Below are 24,561 nucleotides of genomic sequence, written 5' to 3' on the forward strand. Positions count from 1 at the left end.
CTAACCAGCTTCCGAGCGGATAGAGATTCATCACTATCTGGTAAGACGTGGAGGTGGCTTGTGTGTGTATATCAACAAAGACTGGTGTAACAATGCTGCGGTAATATCAAAACACTGTTCATCGCTGGTGGAGTTTATGTTTGTGAAGTGTCGACCGTTCTATCTGCCGTGGGAGTTCACGGTCATTGTTATTGTCGTGGTTTACATTCCCCCGTGTGCAAACGCTAAAGACACGCTTCGTGAACTGTATAGCGCCATCAGTGAACAACAAACAAATTTCATCATAGCCGGTGACTTCAACCATGCAAACCTAAAGACGGTTTTGCCAAAGTTCTACCAACGTGTGAACTTTGCAACAAGGGGAAGCAACACACTGGACTTTGTTTATACAACAGAGAAAAAAGCATACAAAGCTGTACCCCGCCCCCACCTCGGGTACTCGGACCACATCACTGTTATGCTAATCCCAGCATATAGACCACTTCTCAAACTCGCCAAACCGGTTCAAAAGCAGATCACAGTATGGCCAGACAATGCCACCTCAGCACTGCTTCCAGGATACAGCCTGGAACATGTTTAAGACATAAAGCCACAATGACCATCAAGGATCATAAGCAGATGCTACACCCCTTTCACTTTCCAAGACTAAAATAAATGCCTGAAAGATGGATTCATTATTATTTTTAACGATAAAAACAAAACTGTACAATGACAAGCTAGCTTATATAAACAAAAAACAACTAAAGCCCTATTTGGACGGGACTAGTATTCCAGGGGGTCATTAGAGAAATTTGTGTTTCACAGACAAGTTTGCGATTTGAATCCCATTCAAACCTGCCATGTATGTGTTTTTCTAAATTAATCATAGTTTTGTTATACTAAACATAGCTTCACCATGGTATTTGTAATAAATTTACAAATGTGGTTGTACTAATGGTAATCAATCCGCATGAATATACGCAATGCACGCTTACAGAGCATGTGATAATTGCAATTTGTTTGTTTGTTTTATTTGTTTTATTTATTTATATAGCACAATTAAAACAACACAAGGTTGACCAATGTGCTGTACAGTAACAACTAATAAAAAGAGGACCATATCACAGAAAGACAAATAGGACTAAATAAAAAAAAATAAAAAATAAACAGGTAAAACAAACATCATAAAATAACGAACCCCAATATTGAAAGCTCAGTGTGATCAGCCAAAGCTAGTTCTAATAAATACAGTTTAAAATTTCTCTTAAAAGACCCCAATGTAGGTAGGAGTCTAAGATGTAACTGCAAACTATTCCAAAGTTTGGAGCCACCACTGAGAATGCCCGATCACCACAAAGTTTTAACCTTGACCTGGAGCCAACCAAGATCATCTGATTAGATGGCCAGATTGTGTAGGACTTTGTATACTAAAACAATTCATTTAAAATTGACCCTGTGGTGGACCGGCAGCCAATGTAAAGTGGCTAAAATAGGTGTTATATGCTGATGTTTATGGACACGCATCATTAATCTAGCAGCAGCATTCTGCACTAGCTGTAAGTGAGATATAAATGATTTGCTTACACCTGCATATAGAGTTACAATAATCCAGTCTAACAAAAAATAAAAGCAAGAATAAGCCTTTCAAAATTGCTGGGTGACAGAAACGGTTTTACCTTGGCTAGTAATCTTAAGTGAAAAAAGCAGGACTTAACCACTGACTTGATCTGTTTATCAAATTTCAGAGAGACAACAAACTGAACCCCCAGATTCTTAACCACTGATTTCTGGAAAGGAGCCAAGTTTCCCAAATCAGAAAAGACTTGGGACTCGAGTTTCCGAACCAGATTACCTCAGTCTTAGTTTCATTTAAACTTAAAAAGTTGGCTGACATCCATAATTTGACTTCATGCAGGCAGTTTAGTAGCGAACTAATTGACTCCATGACTTTCAAAAATAGAACCCAAGGGCAACATCTGCAATATGAACAAAATAGATAATTGCAATGCCCAGATGTACAAAACAGACCCTCTCACCTCTGTAATAAACACAGAGATGTTAGTCCCATCTGAGTCGATTTGTGAGTCACCTTTATTTATATTGCGTTTTTAACAATACAGATTGTGTCAAAGCACTTAACAGTATCAAATTGCAGGATAGAGTAGTATAGAGTAATGTATAATAAGATTAAACACTCAATTTTCAGTTAAAGACATTTCATTATTGAATTCGGTGATGTCATTGTCTAGCTCAGTTTAATTTAAATAGTATCTGTGAAATCAAATTGACGATAATCGCTAGAAATCAAGTGTCCCCAACTGAGCAAGCCAGAGGCGACAGTGGCAAGGAACCAAAACTCCCTCTGTGACAGAATGGAGGAAAAAAACGTGGGAAAAACCAGGCTCAGTCAGGGGCCAGTTCTCCGCTGGCCAGGATATTATTCTGATCGGTTGCTTCAGTCTATTGTGCTGCTGAGAGGTTTGCGATTGTAGCTCCGCTTTTTTATTGAATCTTCACCTTACTTTCACTCTCTGTTGTTTGAAGTGATAATATATAACTAAATTCCCACCATATTTCTGGTATTATCTTTCAAACTAATCTAACTAATTTGATCGTTCGCTTTTAAAACCGTTAGCCGGATAGCTTGTTACTCGCGGTTCCATTCGCACCTATTATTGTTTTCTTTTTTTTTCGCTCTGCTTTAATTTCTCTCTCACTCCGTTTTTCACAAGTTCATCAAACAACAGTGGTGAGTGGTAAGTTAAGTTGGTATCATTCATCAATCACGGTGAGTAATGGCTTCTTCTCCTGCTATTGTTGTTTGCACTGCTTGCCACATGTACAGTTTATATATCTCTGTCGGCGACAAGGGATTCACATGTGATAAATTCAGGGAAATAGTTAGGCTGACAGAGAAGATTTTAGAACTAGAGACATGTATCCAAACTTTAGTTGAGGATAGTAAGAATGTGAGGGCTGTAGATACGGCCTTGGATGCGACTAGCTCAGGGAGTCCTGTACATTGTTCGGTTCCGGCAATAGAGCCCATGCAGCAGGGCAACTGGGTGACTGTAAGGTGGCCTAGTCGCGGGTCAAAACACCGCTCTTCCGTTCCGATCAAAACATCAAACAGGTTCTCCCCACTCAGTGACACACCCACTGAGAAACCTGATGAAAGTGCTCTAGTAATTGGCGATTCTATTGTACGGAATGTGAAAATAGAGACACCAGCCACCATAGTCCATTGTTTACCGGGAGCCAGAGCGCCTGACATCTTGGCAAATTTATAAGTGCTGGCTAATGCTAAACATAAATTCAGTAAGATTGTTGTCCACGTCGGCGCTAATGATGTTCGACTTAGCCAGTCGGAGATCACTAAAAATAATATTAAAGAGGTGTGAGAACTTGCAAGTATGATGTCAGACACTGTAATATGCTCTGGCCCGCTCCCTGCTTACCGGGGTGACAAGACGAGATTCATAGCAGACTGCTGTCACTCAATGGCTGGATGTCTAAGTGGCGCCCGCAGAATAACATAGACTTTATAGACAATTGGATGAGTTTTTGGGGCAGACCTGACCTGTTGAAAAGAGATGGTCTTCATCCCTCCTGGGGTGGTGCCGCTCTTCTCGCTAGAAATATGGCACATAGTCTTAGAGTTCGTACTTGACTAACTGAACGTCACAGAAGTCAGTTAATTCTCAGCACATAGAGACTCCTTCACCTAGATATCACACTGTAGAGACTGTGTCTGTTCCCCGATCTAGAAAATACAGAAAACGTCCAAACCAAATTAAGAGTAACAATTTAATTGATGTTCAAAAATAAAAAATATTTACAATACAGAGAAACAATTGATAAAACTTGGCTTACTGAATATCAGGTCCCTTTCTACAAAAGCACTTTTTGTAAACGATTTGATCAATGATCATAACCTAGATTTGCACTGTTTGACAGAAACATGGCTAAAACCAGATGAATATATTACTTTAAATGAGTCTACCCCCCAAGATTACTGCTATAAAAATGAGCCACGTCCAAAAGGTAAAGGGGGAGGTGTTGCTACAATTTATAGCAATATTCTCAGTATTCCTCAGAGGGGCAGGCTTTAAGTATAACTCATTTGAAGTTATTGTGCTGCGTATAACATTATCTAGAAAAACACGTGTTATTGATAAATCCCCTATGATGTTTGTACTGGCTACTGTATACAGGCCACCAGGGCACCATACAGACTTTATTAAAGAATTTGCTGATATTCTATCTGAGTTAGTGCTGGCTGCAGATAAAGTCTTAATTGTTGGCGATTTTAATATCCATGTTGATAATGAAAAAGATGCATTAGGATCAGCATTCATAGACATTCTCAACTCTATTGGGGTTAGACAACACATGTCAGGACCTACTCATTGTCGAAATCATACTCTAGATTTAATACTGTCACATGGAATTGATGTTAGTGGTGTTGAAATACGATGATACCTCAAAGCATTATCTAGTCTTGTGTAAACTCCATATAGCTAAAACTGTAAATTCTACTCCTTCTTACAAGTATGGTAGAACCATCACTTCTACCACAAAAGATTGCTTTGTGAGTTATCTTCCTGATTTATCTCAATTCCTCAGCATATCCAACAGCACAGAAAAACTTGATGATGTAACAGAAACTATGGACTCTTTTTTTCTAGCACTTTAGAGACAGTTGCTCCTTTACGCTTAAGGAAGATCAAAGAAAACAGACTGACTCTGTGGTATAATGAGCACACTCGCACCCTAAAGAGAGCAGCCCAGAAAATGGAACGCAGATGGAGGAAAACAAAACTAGATGTGTTTCGTATAGCATTAGCATGGTTCAAATCGTACTTATCTGAACGCCATCAGTTCGTAGTAGTGAATGAAGAGGTATCATATCGATCACAAGTGCAGTATTGGAGTACCTCAAGGCTCAGTACTAGGGCCGTTACTTTTCACGCTTTACATGTTACCCTTGGGAGATATTATCAGGAGACACGGTGTTAGCTTTCACTGTTATGCTGATGATACTCAGCTCTATATTTCTTCACGGCCTGGTGAAACACACCAAATTGAGAAACTAATAGAATGTATTGTCGATATAAAAAAACTGGATGACGAGGAACTTCTTACTGCTAAATTCTGAAAAAACAGAGGTGTTAATTATTGGACCTAAAAACCCCACATGTAACAACCTAGAACACTATCTGACACTTGACGGCTGCTCTGTCAATTCTTCTTCATCAGTTAGGAACCTAGGTGTGCTGTTTGATAGCAATCTTTCATTTGAAAGCTACGTTTCTAGCATCTGTAAAACTGCGTTTTTCCATCTCAAAAACATATCTAAATTGCGACCTGTGCTCTCAATGTCAAATGCAGAAATGCTAATTCATGCATTTATGACCGCAAGGTTAGACTATTGTAATGCTTTACTGGGTGGTTGTTCTGTATACTTCATCAACAAACTATAGTTGGTCCAAAATGCAGCAGCTAGAGTCCTTACTAGAACCAGGAAGTATGACCATATTACCTGTTCTGTTAACACTGCACTGGCTCCCTATCAGACATTGTATAGATTTTAAAATCTTGTTAATTACTTATAAAGCCCAGAATGGCTTAGCTCCTCAGTACTTGAGCGAGCTCTTATCAGATTATAGTCCTCCACGTCCACTGCGTTCTGAAAACTCTGGCCGTTTGATAATACCTTAAATATCAAAATCGACTGCGGTGCGGCAGATCCTTTTCCTATTTAGCACCCAAACTCTGGAACAATCTATCTAACACTATTCAGGAAGCAGACACACTCTGTCAGTTTAAATCTAGATTAAAGAGACATTTCTTTAACCTGGCTTACACATAACACACTACTACACTTCTATTATTCAAATCCGTTAAAGGATTTTTAGGCTGCATTAATAAGATCAACCGTAACGGGGAACACTCTTCATAACAGACAATGTACTCGTTACATTGTAAGAAGAATGGCATCTATGCTAATGTTTGTCTGTTTCCTTCTTATTCTGTTTCTCAGTCCGTGTCTGGATCAGATGGTGGATCGGTGCCGGGAGATGATGTCTGTGGCCCTGATCGTCAGTGGAGGCCGGACACCTGGATTAGCCCCGGGGACATATCCCCAGTGAAGACCTCGACTAAAAATATAATAAAAATAAAAATAAAACAAAATAACTAAAAATATAATAAAATACCTAACTACATAATACTATTATTGTTAGAAATTGCAACAATATAAAAATAAAAATATAATACATTCATAGATTTTCATTTTTTATGAAATATTAAATAATATTTTATTAAATCAATAATTATACAATAAATAAACAATGATATCCTGGCCAGAGGAGAACTGGCCCCCCGACTGAGCCTGGTTTCTCCCAAGGTTTTTTTCTCCATTCTGTCACAGAGGGAGCTTTGCTTCCTTGCCACTGTCGCCTCTGGCTTGCTCAGTTGGAGGACACTTAATTTCTAGTGATTATCGTCAATTTGATTTCACAGATACTATTTAAACTAAACTGAGCTAGACAATGACATCTCTGAATTCAATAATGAAATGCCTTTAACTGAAAATTGAGTGTTTAATCTTATTATTATACATTATTGACACTCTATCCTCCAATTTGATACTTTTAAGTGCTTTGACACAATCTGTATTGTTAAAAGCGCTATATAAATAAAGGTGACTTGACTTGACTTATTGTTTAATTATTGATTTAGTTAAAATTTTTAATGTATAAATGTATTATTTCTATTTTAATATTGTTGCAATTTCTAACAATAATAGTATTCAGGGCTCGCAAAATTTCAAAATCACTGGTAGCCCTTCGGGCAGGTACTCTTCAGATTTTGGTAGCCCGAAAATTAATTTAACTAGCCCAAATTAAATTAAGACCATAAATCTCAATCAAAAACATTTTCAATACACAAATATCAACGAATATAAAATAAAAATAAATATTATTAAAAAAAATATTAAAAACTCTACAGTTTAGTTGTATCAAATTTAAGGACCCGTGGCAAAACTGAGTAAAACCTTTCTCTATTGGGCGGACATTTCTGGCACCTGAGCAAAAACATTCTTTATACCAGACCTGTACAGCACACACACAAAAAAGTGTGTAACTTTTAACTTTAATGTGCTATTTATATTTGATTTGACCCTTGATGTAACTAAATGATGTACATTTTAGGTTACCTGAGAAAACATTTTTACTGTACAATAAACTGCAGTTCAAATGTTTGGATCAATAAAGTTTTTTTAAAGAAGTTTTTGCTCATCAAGGCTGTATCTTTTTGATAAATACTGAATATTATTTCACAAAATAATATTGTGAAATATTATTGCAATTTAAAATAAACTTTCTATTTTAATATACTTTAAAATGTAATTAATTCCTGTGAAGCAAAGCAGTATTTTCAGAGTCACATGATCCTTTAGAAATCATTCTAATATGCTGATTTTTAATCAATGATTGAAACAGTTGTACTGCTTTTTATTTTTTTTTATACTGTATTTTTTGGGACCTGTGATATTTTTAATAAATAAAAAGTTAAAAATAACAGTGTTTAGTCAAAATAGAGATTTTGTGTTACAATATAAACTATTCAAAAGTTTGGGGTCAGAAATATTTTTCTTTCTTTTTTAAAGATACTTTAAAAAAGTTAAATGAACTTTATTCAGCAAGGATGTGTTAAATGGATAAAATTGATATTCTATTGTTAGAAAATATTTATATTTTGAATAAATGCTGTTCTTTTAACCTTTTTATTAATCAGAGAATCAAAGAAAAAAGTAACAGGTTCCAAAAAAAAAAATTATTAAGCAGCACAACAGTTTTAACACTGCTAATAAATCAGGATATTAGAATGATTTCTGAAGGATCATGGGACACTGCTGGTGTAATGATGCTGAAAATTCAGCTTTGATCACAGGAATAAATGCTATTTTATAGTATAGGTATTAAAATAGGAACGCAATATTAGAAATTGCAATAATATTTCACTATATAAGAGTTTTTTCTGTATTTTTTAAATGAATACAGCCTTGATGAGCAAGAGGCTCAAAGTCAAAGACTCAAAAATAAGGTCAATTAATTATCAGGTTTATAATATAGCCCTAACATAATATATTATCAAAACAATCTATTTAAACTGATAGAATAGAATAGAATAGAATACAAACTGAAGCAAAACTTAAGCTGAGATCTGTAAATTAAATATAAAAACGTGAACACATGAATTCTTCTATAGCTGTCTAAACATCGTTATGAAGTACAGTTTGTACAATACTCTTGTGTGTGACTGTACATGTTTCAGAGTTTTGTTACCCATCCTCCGCTATTTCCAGCACTTAATCAAGCCACTCTTCTTTAATACATGAGGATGTTTTATTTCACATGTCATTGCGTTTGAGTTGTCTCTCGTGTTGAGCGCACCGCAACCATTGAAGTATTGAGTTTCTACAGCGACTCATTTGGTGCACTTCGTTCTCTTTCTATGAAACCTCCGGTTCTAACTCTGTCGTGACATCAGCTCTAAAGCGGTTTGCCCGAGCATTGCTATTCTTTCCCTTTCACTGCATCATACAATCAAATGGCTTCCCAACTCATTTTTGTGTGTGCGAGGCACATTATTTCTTCTCCGCGGCCGCAGTGGAAGAGCAGCGCGGTCGCGTGCGCTCAGCTTAGAGGGAACACTGCGTGGGAGCCCTGTATTTAAGGTAGCCCGTCGGGCAGGGCAGTGATACATTTTGGTAGCCCGACTGGAAAACACAATAGCCCCGGGACGTCGGGCTAGCGATTTTGCGAGCCCTGGTATTATGTAGTTAGGTATTTTATTATATTTTTAGTTATTTTGTTTTATTTTTATTTTTATTGTATTTTTAGTATAGGTCTTCACTGGGGATATGTCGCCGGGGCTAATCCAGGTGTCCGGCCTCTGCCGACGATCAAGGCCGCAGACATCATCTCCCGGCGCCGATCCACCGTCTGATCCGGACACAGACTGAGAAACAGAATAAGAAAAAACAGACAAATATGAAGAAAATTAGTCCCATCTAAATAGGGCTAAAGACAAGGCATGGCATACACAAAATGCCATACTATATATCAAATTAATTAATTACAAACATTTAGCAAACAGTGTGGAATCAAATAAAATAAATAAACAAAAACCTCTGTATCGCAAAGTCAGGTAAACAGCAAAGACGTCTCGGGTTACGTATGTAACCCTGGTTCCCTGAAGGGAACGAGACGCTGTGTCGAACGCTACAGGGAACGCCTTCAGCGTTGAAAGGGCGAGACGTCATAGGCGGGTGACGTCACTGACCGGAAAGCATAAAAGCACGTGAGGTGGAGACGGCAATTGCTTCCAGGAATGAAGCAACCGCTCGCAGGGATACAGGAAGTATGGCTTCGAGACGCAGCGTCTCGTTCCCTTCAGGGAACCGGGGTTACATACGTAACTGAGACGTTCCCTTCCAGGAACTCGAGCTGCGTCGAAGCGCTAGGGGAACGAGATGCCCACGCCTCCAGACTTCCAAAATACCTGCCCTGTGTGTATCACTGGGAGCACAGCGAGGGCGAGAAAAGAAGAGCCGGGAGTGGCCGTAAGATCAAGGTGATAGAACCGAACAAAGGTGAGGGGCGTGGACCAACCCGCAGCATTGCAGATATCCTGCATCGAAACCCCTGCCAGAAAGGCTTGGAGGCCGCCATACTCCTAGTTAAATGGGCCTTAAGCCCCAGAGGCGAAGGGATGCCTGAAGATTCATAGGCCAAGGAAATAGTATCCACAATCCACCTGCTAAGGGTCTGCCTAGAAGCAGGCAGACCCCGCTTAGGAGGACCAAAGCAAACTAGCAATTGGTCCGTCCTTCTCCACAGCAGCTCTGTGGACGTATGCGTCCAGTGCTCGTACTGGACACACACAGTTATGCTTCCGCTGGTCAGGCTCCCGAAAGGGAGGAGGACTGAGGGCCTGCAGCACGACAGGCCGTGGTATAGAAGAGGGGATCTAGGAAATAACCCGCTCGAGGGTAGAAAAACGCTTTGGCCAGACCAGGGGCAAAGACGAGATAAGAAGGGGCCATGAAGGGCCTACAAATCCCCACTCTCTTAAGAGACCACAGCCAGGTCCCCGTAGGGACACGTCGTACAGGAGGCCTCAGCCTCAGCGCACCGTGGAGGAAACATTTAACCAGGGGGTGTCGACCCACTGTAAGGCCACCGAGAAGGGCGTGGTAGGCCGATAAAGCCGCCACGTAAACCTTCAGGGTGGAGTGAGTTACCCCTGTGGAGAAACGGGCCTGCAGGACCTCCAGCACTGTACCAAACAGGCAGTTAACTGGGTCAAGGTGGCGGTCTCCGCACCAAGAAGTGAAATATTTTCACTTCAGGGCATAGAGTTTCCTCGTAGAGGGAGCTCTGGATTGGAAGATGGTCTCAGCAACCTCGGTTGAGAGACCGGAAGCTATGAGCTGCGCCCCCTCAGAGGCCAGAACTTCCACACGTAATGCGCGCGTCGCCTCGGCAACGTGTGCTGCAACAGCGAGCACTCACTCAGAGGGGGAAGAACCACACACGCGGGCTTCCATGAGCGAGAGCGCTAGATCTGGGGAATGCAGGAGGAGATAGGGCGAACCCGTCTCCAACCTGTTTACCAGATCCCTGTTGCCATCCAGAACTCCCGGGAGCAGAGCGATCGGGGAAAAACCGTACAGACGAAGCCTCGGCCAGGTCTGTACCAAGTGTCCAGTCCAAAGGAGCTGGAGGAACTAGAGGGGCATAGCGCTGACTCTCGAGTCGCACAGCCAAAAACCTCCATATCTGCTTCACCACCTCGGGGTGAAGCCTCCATTCCCCGGGCCTCGGCCCCTGCCTCGACAGGATGCCTGCTCCCACATTGAGATACCCAGGGATATCGATGGCTCTGAGCGAGCGAAGTTTGCCCTGGGACCACACAAGGATCTGGTGCGCCAGCTTGTACAAGGGGCGCGAACGCAGACCTCCCTGGTGGTTGATGTAAGAGACCACCGCTGTGCTGTCGGTGTGCACCAACACATGGTGATCTCTTAGGTCCGGGAGAAAGTGCTTGAGTGCACGAAACACGGCCAACATTTCCAAACAATTGATATGCCACGTTAGATGGCGACCGCTCCACAGACCGCGGGCAGGGTGGCCACTCATGACCGCTCCCCAACCGGTGAGGGATGCGTCCGTCGCTAGCATTACGCGGCGACAGGAGGCTCCCAGCACCGGGCCCTGAGACAAGAACCAAGCTTGGCTCCACATGTCTAAGGCACGTAGGCATCGCCGCGTGACCTTGATCATGCGAAGCGGGTTTCCCCTCGGGGAGAACCCCTTGGTCTTGAGCCACCACTGTAGGGGTCTCATGTACAGGAGGCCAAAAGTAATCACGTTGGACGCAGCTGCCATGAGCCCCAGCAGTTTCTGAAACTGCCTGACAGTGAGTGACTGGCCCTCTTTCACTCTCTTGACTGAGGTGAGGATCGACTCGCTCCGAGCAGGAGACATACGTGCCTGCATCGTGGTCGAATCCCACACCACGCCTAGATAAGTGGTTCTCTATACTGGAGAAATCACACTTTCTTGGCGTTCAGTCTCAACCCCTTCATGTGTGCGAGAATGACATCTCGATGCTGAGTCGTCACCTGCTCTGATCGAGCTAGAATCAACCAATCGTTGATGTAAAATGCAGGGTACGAGTGCAGGGCCAACGGGAAGAACCCAATATCGGTAAGCTTTGCCCCTAAAAGCAAACCTGAGGGACTTCCCGTGAGAGGGAAAGATGTAGACGTGAAATATGCGTCCTTAGATCCATCGTGACAAACCAGTCCTCGGACTTGGTCTGAGACACGACTGATGAGTGTAAGCACCCTGAACTTCAGTCACATGACTGAGCGGTTCAACTGACGCAGATCTACCATCCTTCCTTGGAACAATGAAGTACCGGCTGTAGAACCCGGACTCTCTTCCGTGAGGAGGGACCACCTCGATGGCCTCCTTCCCCAAGAGAGTGTCTACTTCCTGTTCCATGATCAGAGCCTGCTGGGGGCCCACGCACGTGGGAATCACCCCGTTGAAAGGCGGTGGCGGAGCGCCGAACTGAATACAAAAGGCCTTTCTCTACAGTACGCAGGACCCAATGAGATCCATTTGGCAGTAGTTTCCACGCTGCCTAAATGGTCTACTAAGGGAACCAGTCTCTCGAGACTGGCCTCTGATGTACCCAGAGCTGCTGGCTCGGTGCCCTGAAGCGGAGGACCGGCAGGAGACGGCCGAACCAGAAGCTCTAGAGACCCCCGCAGGGGTGGCGAGCTTCTCAGCTCCGCTACACTTCGGGGCAGAAGAACTGAGAACATTGCTCGCTGGAGCCAGCTGCGCCCTGGAACTCTGGCAGGGTTGGCAGACTGATCACCCACGCCCGTAGGCTTCTTGGCCGAGAACCCCCTTAGACTTAAGAACGGTCCGCAGATCCGGCTTAGCCTTAGAGGTCCCCGACCCAGAGCATTAGCCGCCACGGCCCCACCTCGGTGGGGTGCGAGTAGCCACGCTCTGTTTTGCGCCTCTCTAAAGAGGGGCTGGCACGCGGCGAGGGCTGCTCCCGCCCAGCAGCCCCCTGAGCTAGAGACAGGTGAGGGAGAAATTGCTGAAACGCCACCGCTTGTCTACGAGCCTCCTGGTACCTGTTGACGACGTAATTGACGGCGTTGCCGAACAGGCCAGAAGGCGCAAGCGGGGCGTCCATGAGGAAAACCCTATCTTCTCCTTCATGTCAGATAGGGTCGACCACAGACAGCGTTTCTAGGGAGCTCAGAGATCAACTTGTATTTCAATCAAGTTGAGCCCCAATCCCTTATCCAGCTCTCTAAGCAGGTACGTCAGCTTGGTGCGCCTGCAATACTCTCTTTCACCAGCCTGACCTGCAGCCGCGATCCTTCAGAGACAACGCCACGCAATTGGACAGATAGCTCGCGAGCGTCTGTTCCACCGGGGGCATCGCTCTGATATGAATGAGAATACATAACGCACGCGTCGCCTCGGCAACGCGCGCTGCGATCCCCGCACTCACACTCGCCGCCGTGCCTCAGCAGCGGCGGGAATGTGAGATGTACAGCGGAGAGAAACACAATCAGCCCCCTTTCTCCTTTTTTTTTTTTTTTGAGCTGACTGCACGCCGTTCTCATTCATAATATGCTTGTGCAAGCACTGTTTCATTGACGCGTCCACCTCGGAGGAGGAGGACAGGTCTAGGGAAGGGAAGAGGATAGGGGCTCGCCTGCCTTCCTACAGCACTAGTGAAACTCACTCCTCTCTTTTTTTTTTTTTTTTTTTTTTTTTTTTTTTAAGAGAGCCTTCAGAGAGCAGGTGTAAGAAATGAAAAAGCTCACAAACGGGCTGTCAGCTCCCTCGAGAGCTGAATCTGCGCGCTCTGCTCTCAAGCAGACCACACACAGACTGCGTGTATCCCAAGCAGTGATATAATGTGTGCAGGGAGGAACACACAGCCCGGAATGCGATCTGCTATCGCCCCGGTGCTTGCACATATTGCTGGAGCCTATTCAAGTGATTGTGCAGGACAAACAACACTAAAGACTCACAACATGCAAAGACAATACACACACACAGAGAAGCGGTTGCTGAATGACGAAAAGCAATTGCCGTCTCCACCTCACGTGCTTTTATGCTTTCCGGTCAGTGACGTCACCCACCTATGACGTCTCGCCCTTTCATTGGACATTTTTACACTCTGGTTCAGAGCGCGGTCACGCTGAAAGCGTTCCCCATAGCGTTTGACGCAGCTCGAGTTCCTGGAAGGGAACAACAGTTTTTATTTAAGCCTGGTTCCCTGAGAGGAGGGAATAAGACATTGCGTCATAAAGCAGCTGACGCTAAAGTCCAAAATATACTTGAGTTTTTCACGTACACGTACAGTCAAACACAGTCTTTCAAGGTATACAGTACATTTGATTGTGTGCACGAAAGCAGATGCGCATGTGCACATGCTCTAGAAAGCTTCAATCTTTGTCCAGCGTCTGATGTATTTTTCTCCAGAAGTTAGTTCTCCAGACCAATAAAAATTTCTTTGTACTCTTTTAAAATAAAGCTGCTGTTATCTCATAACCCTCTTACATAAAATGGGCATCTGTACTTGTTGCAGTGTCTGCTATTTTGTTGTTGTTGTTCCGTCTCTTTAGTTTGATTTTCTACTGTGAAACAGCGGCCTTGGCCAGTGCTGCCACCTCGTGGAACAACTGAACAGTGCAAAACCAAGTCAATGCACATCTGCAAACTGTGCGTACATAGTACGGTTACAAAAATCAGATGGTGAACGTACTGTTGAGGTGATGAAATTTGTATCATGTGCACTGCACGCTGACCCTTACGTACGCGTAAAACCGAAGTATACTTTGGGCTTAAGGGGGAAACTCCTTTCCTCCTAGAATACTGAAGCCCTATTGAATGGCGGTGTGCGCATCACACCTGCCAATGATGTTCAAGTGCATGAAAAAGGGTTGGTATTCCCACTATATAAATCCCTATAGAAATCATTGCATCAGAATCTTTTGACTAAGAGAGCCATATGTGACCATGCACCCAGAAGCTGAGTGTAATGTAACACGGCAACTCATACAATGGCTTGATCCCTGCTCTCAGGGAACCAGGGTTACGTTGAGTAACCAGAGACCTCCCTTTTCGAGATAGTTTTCTCAACATTGTATCATAGCTAACACTAAGGGGACAATATAACTTCACGCTGTGTTACTAGTGAAGTCCGCACAGTTGAGGTGGAGCATCGGCTAATAAATGTTAAAACAGCTCTTGACAAGCTTAGTAATGTGGTAATAAATATATGTCAATATAACATGGCAAAAACCATACATGCCAGACAGTGAACATAAGTCTGCATGGCATTTTACAGTCCCTGCAAACCAAAACTGTAGATGCGGATTGTTTTTGTCGGTTTTTGTTTTTGTCGGTACTACATCCTCTACACACTTCCTGATGAAACACGTTACAGTATCTGAGTACGCCTCTATGTCATCATCAGACGCTGCCCGGAACATGTCCCAGTCCACGTGATCAAAACAGTCCTGTAGTATAGCGTCTGATTGGTCCGACCAGCATTGAATTGTCCTGAGGGCGGGTGCTTCTCGTTTCAGTTTCTGCCTATAAGCAGGCAGGAGCAGAACGGAAGTGTGATCCGATTTGCCGAAAGGTGGGCGGGGGAGCGATTTGTAGGCGTCCCGGAAAGGAGAGTAGCAGTGGTCAAGTACACGATCACCACGCGTGTTGATGATGTGTTGGAAGTATTTTGGAGCTATTGTTCTGAAGTTGGCTTTGTTGAAGTCCCCCGTAACTCGAATGCGTTAACGCGTTAACGTTGACAGCCCATATATATATATATAAACACAGTGGTGTGATTTTTTTATTTTATTGCATGTTTGTCACACTTTAATGTTTCAGATCATCAAACAAATTTAAATAATAATCAAAGATAACACAAGTAAGCACAGGGAAAGGGAATGGGAAAACAAAATCCAAACCCTCACGGCCCTGTGTGAAAAAGTGCCCCCCCCCCCCGTTAAAACATAACTGTGGTTTATCACACCTGAGTTCAGTTTCTCTAGCCACACCCAGGCCTGATTACTGCCACACCTGTTCGCAATCAAGAGATCACTTAAAAACCACTTTACTGCGTACTTCGGACGTGGAGGACTATAATGTGATAAGAGCTCGCTCAAGTACTGAGGAGCTAAGCCATTCAGGGCTTTATAAGTAATTAACAAGATTTTAAAATCTATACGATGTTTGATAGGGAGCCAATGCAGTGTTGACAGAACCGGGCTAATATGGTCGTACTTCCTGGTTCTAGTAAGGACTCTAGCTGCTGCATTTTGGACCAACTGTAATTTGTTGATCAAGCGTGCAGAACAACCACCCAATAAAGCATTACAATAGTCTAACCTTGAGGTCATAAACGCATGAATTAGTATTTCCGCATTTGACGTTGAGAGCATAGGTCGCAATTTAGATATGTTTTTGAGATGGAAAAACGCAGTTTTACAGATGCTAGAAACATGGCTTTCAAATGAAAGATTGCTATCAAACAGCACACCTAGGTTCCTAACTGATGAAGAAGAATTGACAGAGCAGCCGTCAAGTGTTAGATAGTTTTCTAGGTTATTACATGTGGGGTTTTTAGGTCTGGTAATTAACACCTCTGTTTTTTCAGAATTTATCAGTAAGAAGTTACTCGTCATCCAGTTTTTTTATATCAACTATGCATTTCATTAGTTTCTCAATTTGGTGTGTTTCACTGGGCCGCGAAGAAATATAGAGCTTAGTATCATCAGCATAACAGTGAAAACTAACACCATGTCTCCTGATAATATCTCCCAAGGGTAACATGTAAAGCGTGAAAAGTAACGGCCCTAGTACTGAGCCTTGAGGTACTCCGTACTGCACTTGTGATCGATATGATACCTCTTCATTCACTGCTTTATATCATATCTTTGTGTTAAACTCATTATTTTAGTTTAGTGTGTTAACTGTTATCTAAAAGTTCGCTAATATTGGTCAGTAATATCACACACATGAATTTCATCTTTTATTTCCTTCAAATTATTTCTACAATTCAGTTTCCTTGTTTATTTTTTATTTTCAGTTTGGTGTTGGCACAAACATTTCAATTTGACAGATACATTCTGCTCCTGGTGTTGTTTTGGTGACTCCTTTTCAATTCATAACTTCGATTTCTTTGTCCCCTTAGAAAGACTTGACATCCTGAAACACAGAGAACAATATGTAATTGCAATCAGTTGCTAACAACTTAACTGGTGAAAATAGCTATTAGTTCATAAAAATATGAAACAAATCACGCATCTGTGCTTCCACAAAGTATAGTTACTGAAATATGATCCCGAGTTAGTAATATAGTCTAGTAATGATATGATTTGGGAAGTATCACAAATCATAAATAGTGCACTAAAGCCAGGGACACACTTAAAGGCTAGCTGAAACTTTGTAAGACTGAACTGAACACACTTGTGATTTTACAGTTGCATGCAAAAGTTTGGGAAACCCTTGCAGAATCTGTGAAAATGTGAATAATTTTAACAAAATAAGAGAGATGAAGCAAAATGCATGTTATTTTTTATATAGCACTGTCCTGCGTAAGATATTTTCAATAAAAGATGTTTACATGTAGTCCACAAGACAAAAACAAATGCTGAAATTATTAAAATAACCCCATTCAAAAGTTTGGGAACCCTTGGTTCTTAATACTGTGTGTGGTTACCTGGATGATCTACAACTGTTTTTTTGTTTTCTGATGGTTATTCATGAGTCCCTTGTTTGTTCTGAACAGTTAAACTGAGCACTGTTCTTCAGAAAAATCCTCCAGGTCCTGCAGAAAGTTTTCCAACATCTTTTGCATATTTGAACCCTTTCCAGCAGTGATTGTATGATTTTGAAATCCACCTTTTCACACTGAGGATGATTGAGGGACTCAAACACAACAATTAAAAAAAGGTTCAAACATTCACTGATGCTCCAGAAGGAAACACGATGCATTAAGAGCCGGGGGTGAAAACTTTTGAACAGAATGAAGATGTCCAAATTTTTTTTATTTTGTAGAAATATATATTTTTTTCCATTTAGTACTGCCCTTCGGAAGCAACAGAAGCTACTTGCATGTTACCTGGAAGACAAATTAAGTACAATTTACCTTGATCTTCAAATTCAAAATGTTTTGTAGTGCTTGGGTCCCAAACCGAACATACACACTGCATTCAACTTCAACATTCTTGAGCAAAAATCAAAGCTCTCCTGCCATAAATCCTCTGGTCCCAGGAGACCCCTAAAACCCAGAATATATTTTAAAAGACATCTGGATGCTTTTAAGAGAAGAGCAACTTTAAATGCTTGGCTGGTTATATCATAAAGTCAAATGGGACAAAGACTTCGGCGTCTGAACCAAAGTGGCGCCACATACTCCCTAACCACTCTCTCCATTAAGTTTGCAGTAATTCAAGAAAAGTAATCGCTGAAGAAGACTTTTACGATCAACGTCCAACTAAGAAAATCTCCAGATCTCCACGAAAGTGACCTTCCTATGACCTTGTGTTATTAGCACATTCCAGTGTTATTAGCACGTTTTTGCTCCCTAATAGACACTAGAGCAAAATGCTTTGCTCAAGGATTTTAAAGAGGACGATTATTATTATTGTTTCTGCTATTAAAGCAATATATTCCAGACAATATCTACAATATATTCACAATATATATTAAGGTTGTTCTCAGGTCATTTAAAAAGACTTGTTGTGTTAGTGAACTTATGATATTGTTGTAATCTTTTGAGGCATAATATTCCTGATCACTAGTTGTTCATTTTCACATGATTTATGTGGTTATTGAGAATTAAGGATTGTTTCATCTATGGCTTTAACCGCGTAATGAATACAAAGGATATATGTATTTTTGTGCATATCAAAAACGTAGGTGTTTGGTTTCAGATAAAAGCTGATTTCATGAGTAATAATGTGGTGTGAATGAAAATGATCTTTTCTCTGCAAGGTATGATCATAATATGAATATAAATCTGCTGTCAATAAGTTCTTAATGTGATAAAATAACTGAACGGACAATGTATGCATAGAAAAACAAAAGGCTGTGCGGGGCGGAGCTCCGCCCTACAGAAACTCTTGCGATTGGATCAAACGCCCCACAGGAAGAATCCAATTGGGTCAGGCGCCCGTGGGCAGATGCCAAATCGGCCCTTTAAAAACAGATGCAACAACTGAAAAAGAGGTTGTTGTTGGAAATTGAAAAGAGAAGCTTAAGCTCAACTCGCTCGTCTCTCGTTTGCTCATGCGCTGCAAAGCGCTTCTTGCCACTAACATCACAGCCGAGCATTGCAACAGCGATCAAGACTCAGTTAAACTTCGAGAGAACTTTAACATCTGAAGCTAAGGAACTGAAACGACTTCCTGAGAGCGTTACCAAGTCAGAACGAAGCCAACGAACCACTGAAGAGTACCCTCGTGACGAGGACCTCCCAAGCCGCGCATGGTCCGTCTCGAACTAAAAAAAAAGCTGAATTCAACTGAAGGCAAAAGTAAGGCAAAATCTCATAAATCTGCAGAAACTGGTTGTATTTATCTTTTAAGAGTAAAGATACAAGAGTTCCCTCCGTGTGTGATTTCCCTCAGGTTGAAAACGAGCATTAGAACCTAAGACTCTCTTCAGATCAAAACAATCCATTGCAACGAATGTGTGTTGTTTACATCTTTTGTTTTGTGTTGCTTAGCTTAGTATTGTGTTAGAGTAGTGAAATAAACTTTGATTCTATTAAGAAATCTCATGTCTGTTGCTATGTGATTTGTCAAATCTTAATTACTTGCCAAAAGATCGCGTTACCTACGCTCAGGAGCTTGATAACTAAAGTTAACTATTTGGTTTGTTTTATCGTTGGCCGCGAATGAGATAAACACAATGGTTAAAAGATAAACGTGCTGATTTTAATACTTGCTGGACAAGTCGTTAATAAGGTATCGTTAACAAGGTATAAGTTGGACATTCTGATTAATCTCAATTAATCATATAAATATCGAATCTTAAGAGTGATTCCCTAAAAGCTAAAATTAGAATAATGATTCTGATTAATTACTACAGTTTTCACCCCCGGCTCTTAATGCATCGTGTTTCCTTCTGGAGCATCAGTGAATGTTTGAACCTTTTTTAATTGTTGTGTTTGAGTCCCTCAATCATCCTCAGTGTAAAAAGGTGTATCTCAAAATCATACAGTCACTGCTGTAAAGGGTTCAAATATGCAAAAGATGTTGGAAAACTGAAGATTCTGCAGGACCTGGAGGATTTTTCTGAAGAACAGTGCTCAGTTTAACTGTTCAGAACAAACAAGGGACTCATGAACAACCATCACAAAACAAAAAAAACAGTTGTAGATCATCCAGGTAACCACACAGTATTAAGAACCAAGGGTTCCCAAACTTTTGAATGGGGTTATTTTAATAATTTCAGCAATTTTTTTGTCTTGTGGACTACATGTAAACATCTTTTATTGAAAATATCTTACTCAGGACAGTACTACATAAAAAATAACATGCATTTTGCATGATCTCTCTTATTTTGTTAAAATTATTCAAATTTTCACAGATTCTGCAAGGGTTTCCCAAACTTTCGCATGCAACTGTAAATGCTGACTGTAAACACCAACTGAACGTTACTGACTCTGACGCGTTTGGGTGTGATCCATTGTAAGTATCAAATTACATTCATAATCAGTCTTACAGTCGTAGTGTGTTCCTGGCTGAGCTGGCAAGATGGCTGGTTCACATGCATGTACCTGGCTAACACGTGTAACTGGCTAATTTGATAACATGGGGCCAGGCCACAGTGCATGTTGGCATTATAATATCATATCAGCGTATGTGAATAGCAAATAAAGAAACCACTCACCATTGCTCAAGAACAAAACAGCAATTCCACGGTCGAAAGACTCTGACACAAATGTAAATCACTATAGTAATGTTCGATTCCTGAACAAATTGTTCTTTAAGCCTGTTCATTCATAGGAAGTAACCGAACTGAATCTAATTTTAGTTCCGGGCTGATGACGCAAGGCGCACAGCCGAAATTTGCTGACCCGTTCGTTGATTCGTTGATAAATAACATTTTATTAAAACCTTCAAATTGTTGTCATCACCGATAGCCGCGTGGGCAGCGCACCAACAATCCCGGCTCGAGGACCTTTCCCGATCCCACGCCCCTTTCTCTTTCCACTTCTCTTGTCAGATTTAAACTGTCTTATCATAATAAAGCCAAAAATAAAACTGCCAAAAATAAATCTGGTCCCACTTTATATTAGGTGGCCTTAACTACTATGTACTTACATTTAAATTAATCATTTGGTACAATGCACATACATGTTTTTACATTGTACTTATATTTTTAAAATACCTATATGTAATTACATCTGTAATTGATTTCTGTAATTACATTTATAATTACACTGTTGACCCATCCCTTACACCTTAACCCACCCTTAAACCTACCCATGCCACCAAACCCATCCCTAACCTTACCCGTATCCCACCTCAATAGCAGCAATAGTGTTTTGCAATACAGTATGAACACAATAAGTACATTGTACTTATTTTTTGATGTAAGTACATAGTAGTTAAGGCCACCTAATATAAAGTGTGACCATAAATCTTAAAAAATACCAATACAAAATCATTTATGTAGAGAAATGTAAATAAATTGTACTATAGTACTAGAGTTGATTGTGCATGCAGATTAGGCTATATTTTAAGTTGTTACACGATATCAATGAGCTAATAAGCAGTTTATCTCTATATTCTTTAGACATGTAGAACATCAGCGTTTCTGCATCAATGTATGTAATGTGTGCTGTAGGTGCGAAACTTTTAGGAATCTTATCCAAGATGTAGAAGATCTTATCCCCAGTGAACGATATTTAAACTGCCTCCTTACAACCTGCTCAAAATTGAATTCATAATGAGCTCACATATTACACTGTGAGGATTGCAGTATGAATTCATACTGAGCTCACATACTACTCACACTGTGAGGATCACAGTATGAGGATTGTGTGATGTCACTGTGATCATCGCATGATCTCACGTGTTGACTGGGGATTCATTCATCTGCCTTAGGCCCCCCTTGGTGTACTTGGTGAATTGCTCAACCTGGATATTCATAATTCTGCTGGATTGGATGAATTAGACCCATTATTTTTAAAGAAAGCATCTTATATTATCACAGCGCCTATCACTTGAATTTTTAAATTCTCTCTTGCATTTTTAATCTCTCTCTGCATTCATTTATCTGGCAAAGGCTTTTGACTCTGTGGACCATGAAATATTGATGGATAGGCTAAGAGGTATAGGACTCTCTGTGAGCTGTTTAGCCTGTTCAAGAGTTACTGTTCTGGTCGTTTACAATCAGAGAGGGTGGAGGGGCTTTTGTCAGATCCCCTGCCTCTATTTAAAGGAGTCCCACAAGGAAGCATATTGGGGCCTATACTTTTTAATATTTATGTTAATGACATTGCCCTTGCTGCAGGTGATTCTCATGTACGAGAATCATATGCTGATGACACTTATTTATACATTAAGTTCTTCCTTGACTACTGCATTATCTTTATTGCAGGCCAGTTTTACTCGCATTGAATGTGCTTTCTCTAGTCTTCATTTAGTTTTAAATACAAATAAAACAAAATGTATGGTTTTTAACAGAAATCGACCACGTTGAGCATCCGCCTAAAATTTTCTCATTGGATGGCTCTGAGAATGCTACAAATATCTTGGTATCTGGCTCGATTGCAAACTGTCATTTGAAACGCACATAAATGTACTGCTCACAAAGATTAAAACTCGTATTGGTTTTCTTTGTCATAACAAATCTTCTTTTACACATTCTTCAAAACAGCTTCTGGTTAAAATGACAGTGCTCCCAATTTTGGATTATGGTGATGTAGTTTACAGGTCTGCTTCGAAAGCTCTCCTTCATGAACTGTATGTTATTTACTACGCTGCAATCCGCTTTGTGACTGGAGCTTCATTTAACACTCACCATTGCCACTTGTATTCTTTATTGAAATGGCCTTCTCTTGATTCTCATAGACAAAGACCTTATCTTCAGTAGACCTTAAAGCTTAGTTCATTCATTCCGCACTCTTCCTTTAAAAAATTAATTCTGTCAATAGTACAAGATCTTATACTTGTTTTTAGCTGTTTGCTTGTTCTTGTATATCACAGTTTATAATTGTTATTTGTAACTGTGTAATGTCTTTATTGTTTTGTACCTGCTTTTTATGCTGCCTCTTGGCCAGGTCGTTATTGTAAATGAGAACTGGTTCTCAACTGACTTACCTGGTTAAACAAAGGTTATAATAAAATAATCCACTTTGATGAGGCATTGATTAATGTCAAATAGTGGCTCAAGTAGGTGTCATGAAGAAGAAAGATTGTAATACAGCGATGTCAGTGGCGATTTATATAGCGGGAATGCCCTCTCTTTTTTCATGATCTTGAATGTCATTGGCTGGCACGATGCACACTGTGCCATTCAGTAGGGCTTCATTATTCTAGGAGAAAGGGAGTTTTCCTCTTAGCATCAGCTATGACGCAATGTCGAGAGAACCAATCTCGAAAGGGAACCATTATGTTCAGCTCCTCTGGTTTAAAAAGCAGTTTACTTTACTTTTACATTTCACTTGAAAACCTAATCCTCCATTCAGCATTTTTGCTGCATACACCTTCATGCTTGAATACATTTGGAGCGCTCTCACTAAAAGCACCTCTCTCACTCTCTCTTAACATGATCAGTGAAATCTGACTCCCGCTGCATTGTGCTGAGGCTTGCAGCATGTGCTGTTTGGAGCAGAGCAGATGCTTTCAGTTTACAATTGTAACGTCTGTACAATACAATTGAACTATTTTTTTTTCTATATCTTTGTCAAAATGACAGTGGGGTCAGTATTGCAGTTGGCAAGTAATGTATTTGGTATATGGCCGAACACCGGGTAACACCAGGTAATACCGGTAACATTCACTACCACAACAAGCAAATCTCTTATTCCAGAGCATGCAGAACAAAACTCCAGCGTTCTGAGCATTCGATGCATATCGTCATAATTTGTGTACCATAATTTATGATGGCACGGTTGCACCCTTATTATTGTTACACTCTTAATATATAGACACAGACTGAATTACTATGAAGATGTGATCTGACTTGACTCTTTTTGGATGTGACTTCACAGTGTCTACAGGCTCTGGATTTCCTCCATTCTAATCAGGTGATTCATAGAGATATCAAGAGTGATAACATTCTGCTGGGCATGGACGGTTCAGTGAAACTGAGTAAGTTAAACACAATCCAAACCTATTAAACTGCCTTTTTATTTTTTTATTACTGGTGTTGCAAACACAACTCACATTTCTTTAGAGATGTTCTGGTATACATCAAAGTCCAAGATCTTAACCTTCTCTCTCTTTCTAAAGCGGATTTTGGGTTCTGTGCTCAGATCACACCTGAGCAGAACAAGCGTAGCACCATGGTGGGCACACCCTACTGGATGGCCCCAGAGGTTGTAACCCGGAAAGCCTATGGTCCCAAAGTAGACATCTGGTCCCTGGGTATCATGGCTATTGAAATGGTGGAGGGAGAGCCACCATACCTGAATGAGAACCCACTCAGGGTAAGACCTTTATAAAGCAAGATCATACTCATTTTTTTTTTCTTCAAAACAATCCTAAATGCAGTAATTCAAACAAACTGAAGCTTATTAGCCTTTCTATTAGGGCTGCAATGATTCCTCGATTCTATTTGAGTATTCGATTTTAAATAATCCTCGATTTCATTTTGCCCACAACAAGTAATCGGCTAAATACCAGAAATGGTATCTCACAGACGAGAATCCATGAAACGCATTATTAGACCATTTTCCAAGGCTGCATGATATATTAAACCCATTTAAAACTGA

At 41.0% G+C, this 24,561-nt stretch overlaps 1 protein-coding gene across 1 annotated transcript in view; it reads left to right on the forward strand.

The window, feature by feature from the left end:
* Positions 1 to 24,561, forward strand: part of LOC306870862 (serine/threonine-protein kinase PAK 3) — a gene marked incomplete at its 3' end in the record, with an annotated part of 285,953 nt that overhangs the window by 216,965 nt on the left and 44,427 nt on the right. The window contains exons 12-13 of the mRNA XM_079418334.1: positions 23,839 to 23,938; positions 24,080 to 24,276. Of these exons, the coding sequence (XP_079274460.1) occupies positions 23,839 to 23,938; positions 24,080 to 24,276 (297 nt within the window). The remainder of the gene's footprint in view (positions 1 to 23,838; positions 23,939 to 24,079; positions 24,277 to 24,561) is intronic.

This window comes from Barbus barbus (genome assembly GCF_936440315.1).
Source record: "Barbus barbus genome assembly, chromosome: 6".
NCBI lineage: Eukaryota > Metazoa > Chordata > Actinopteri > Cypriniformes > Cyprinidae > Barbus > Barbus barbus.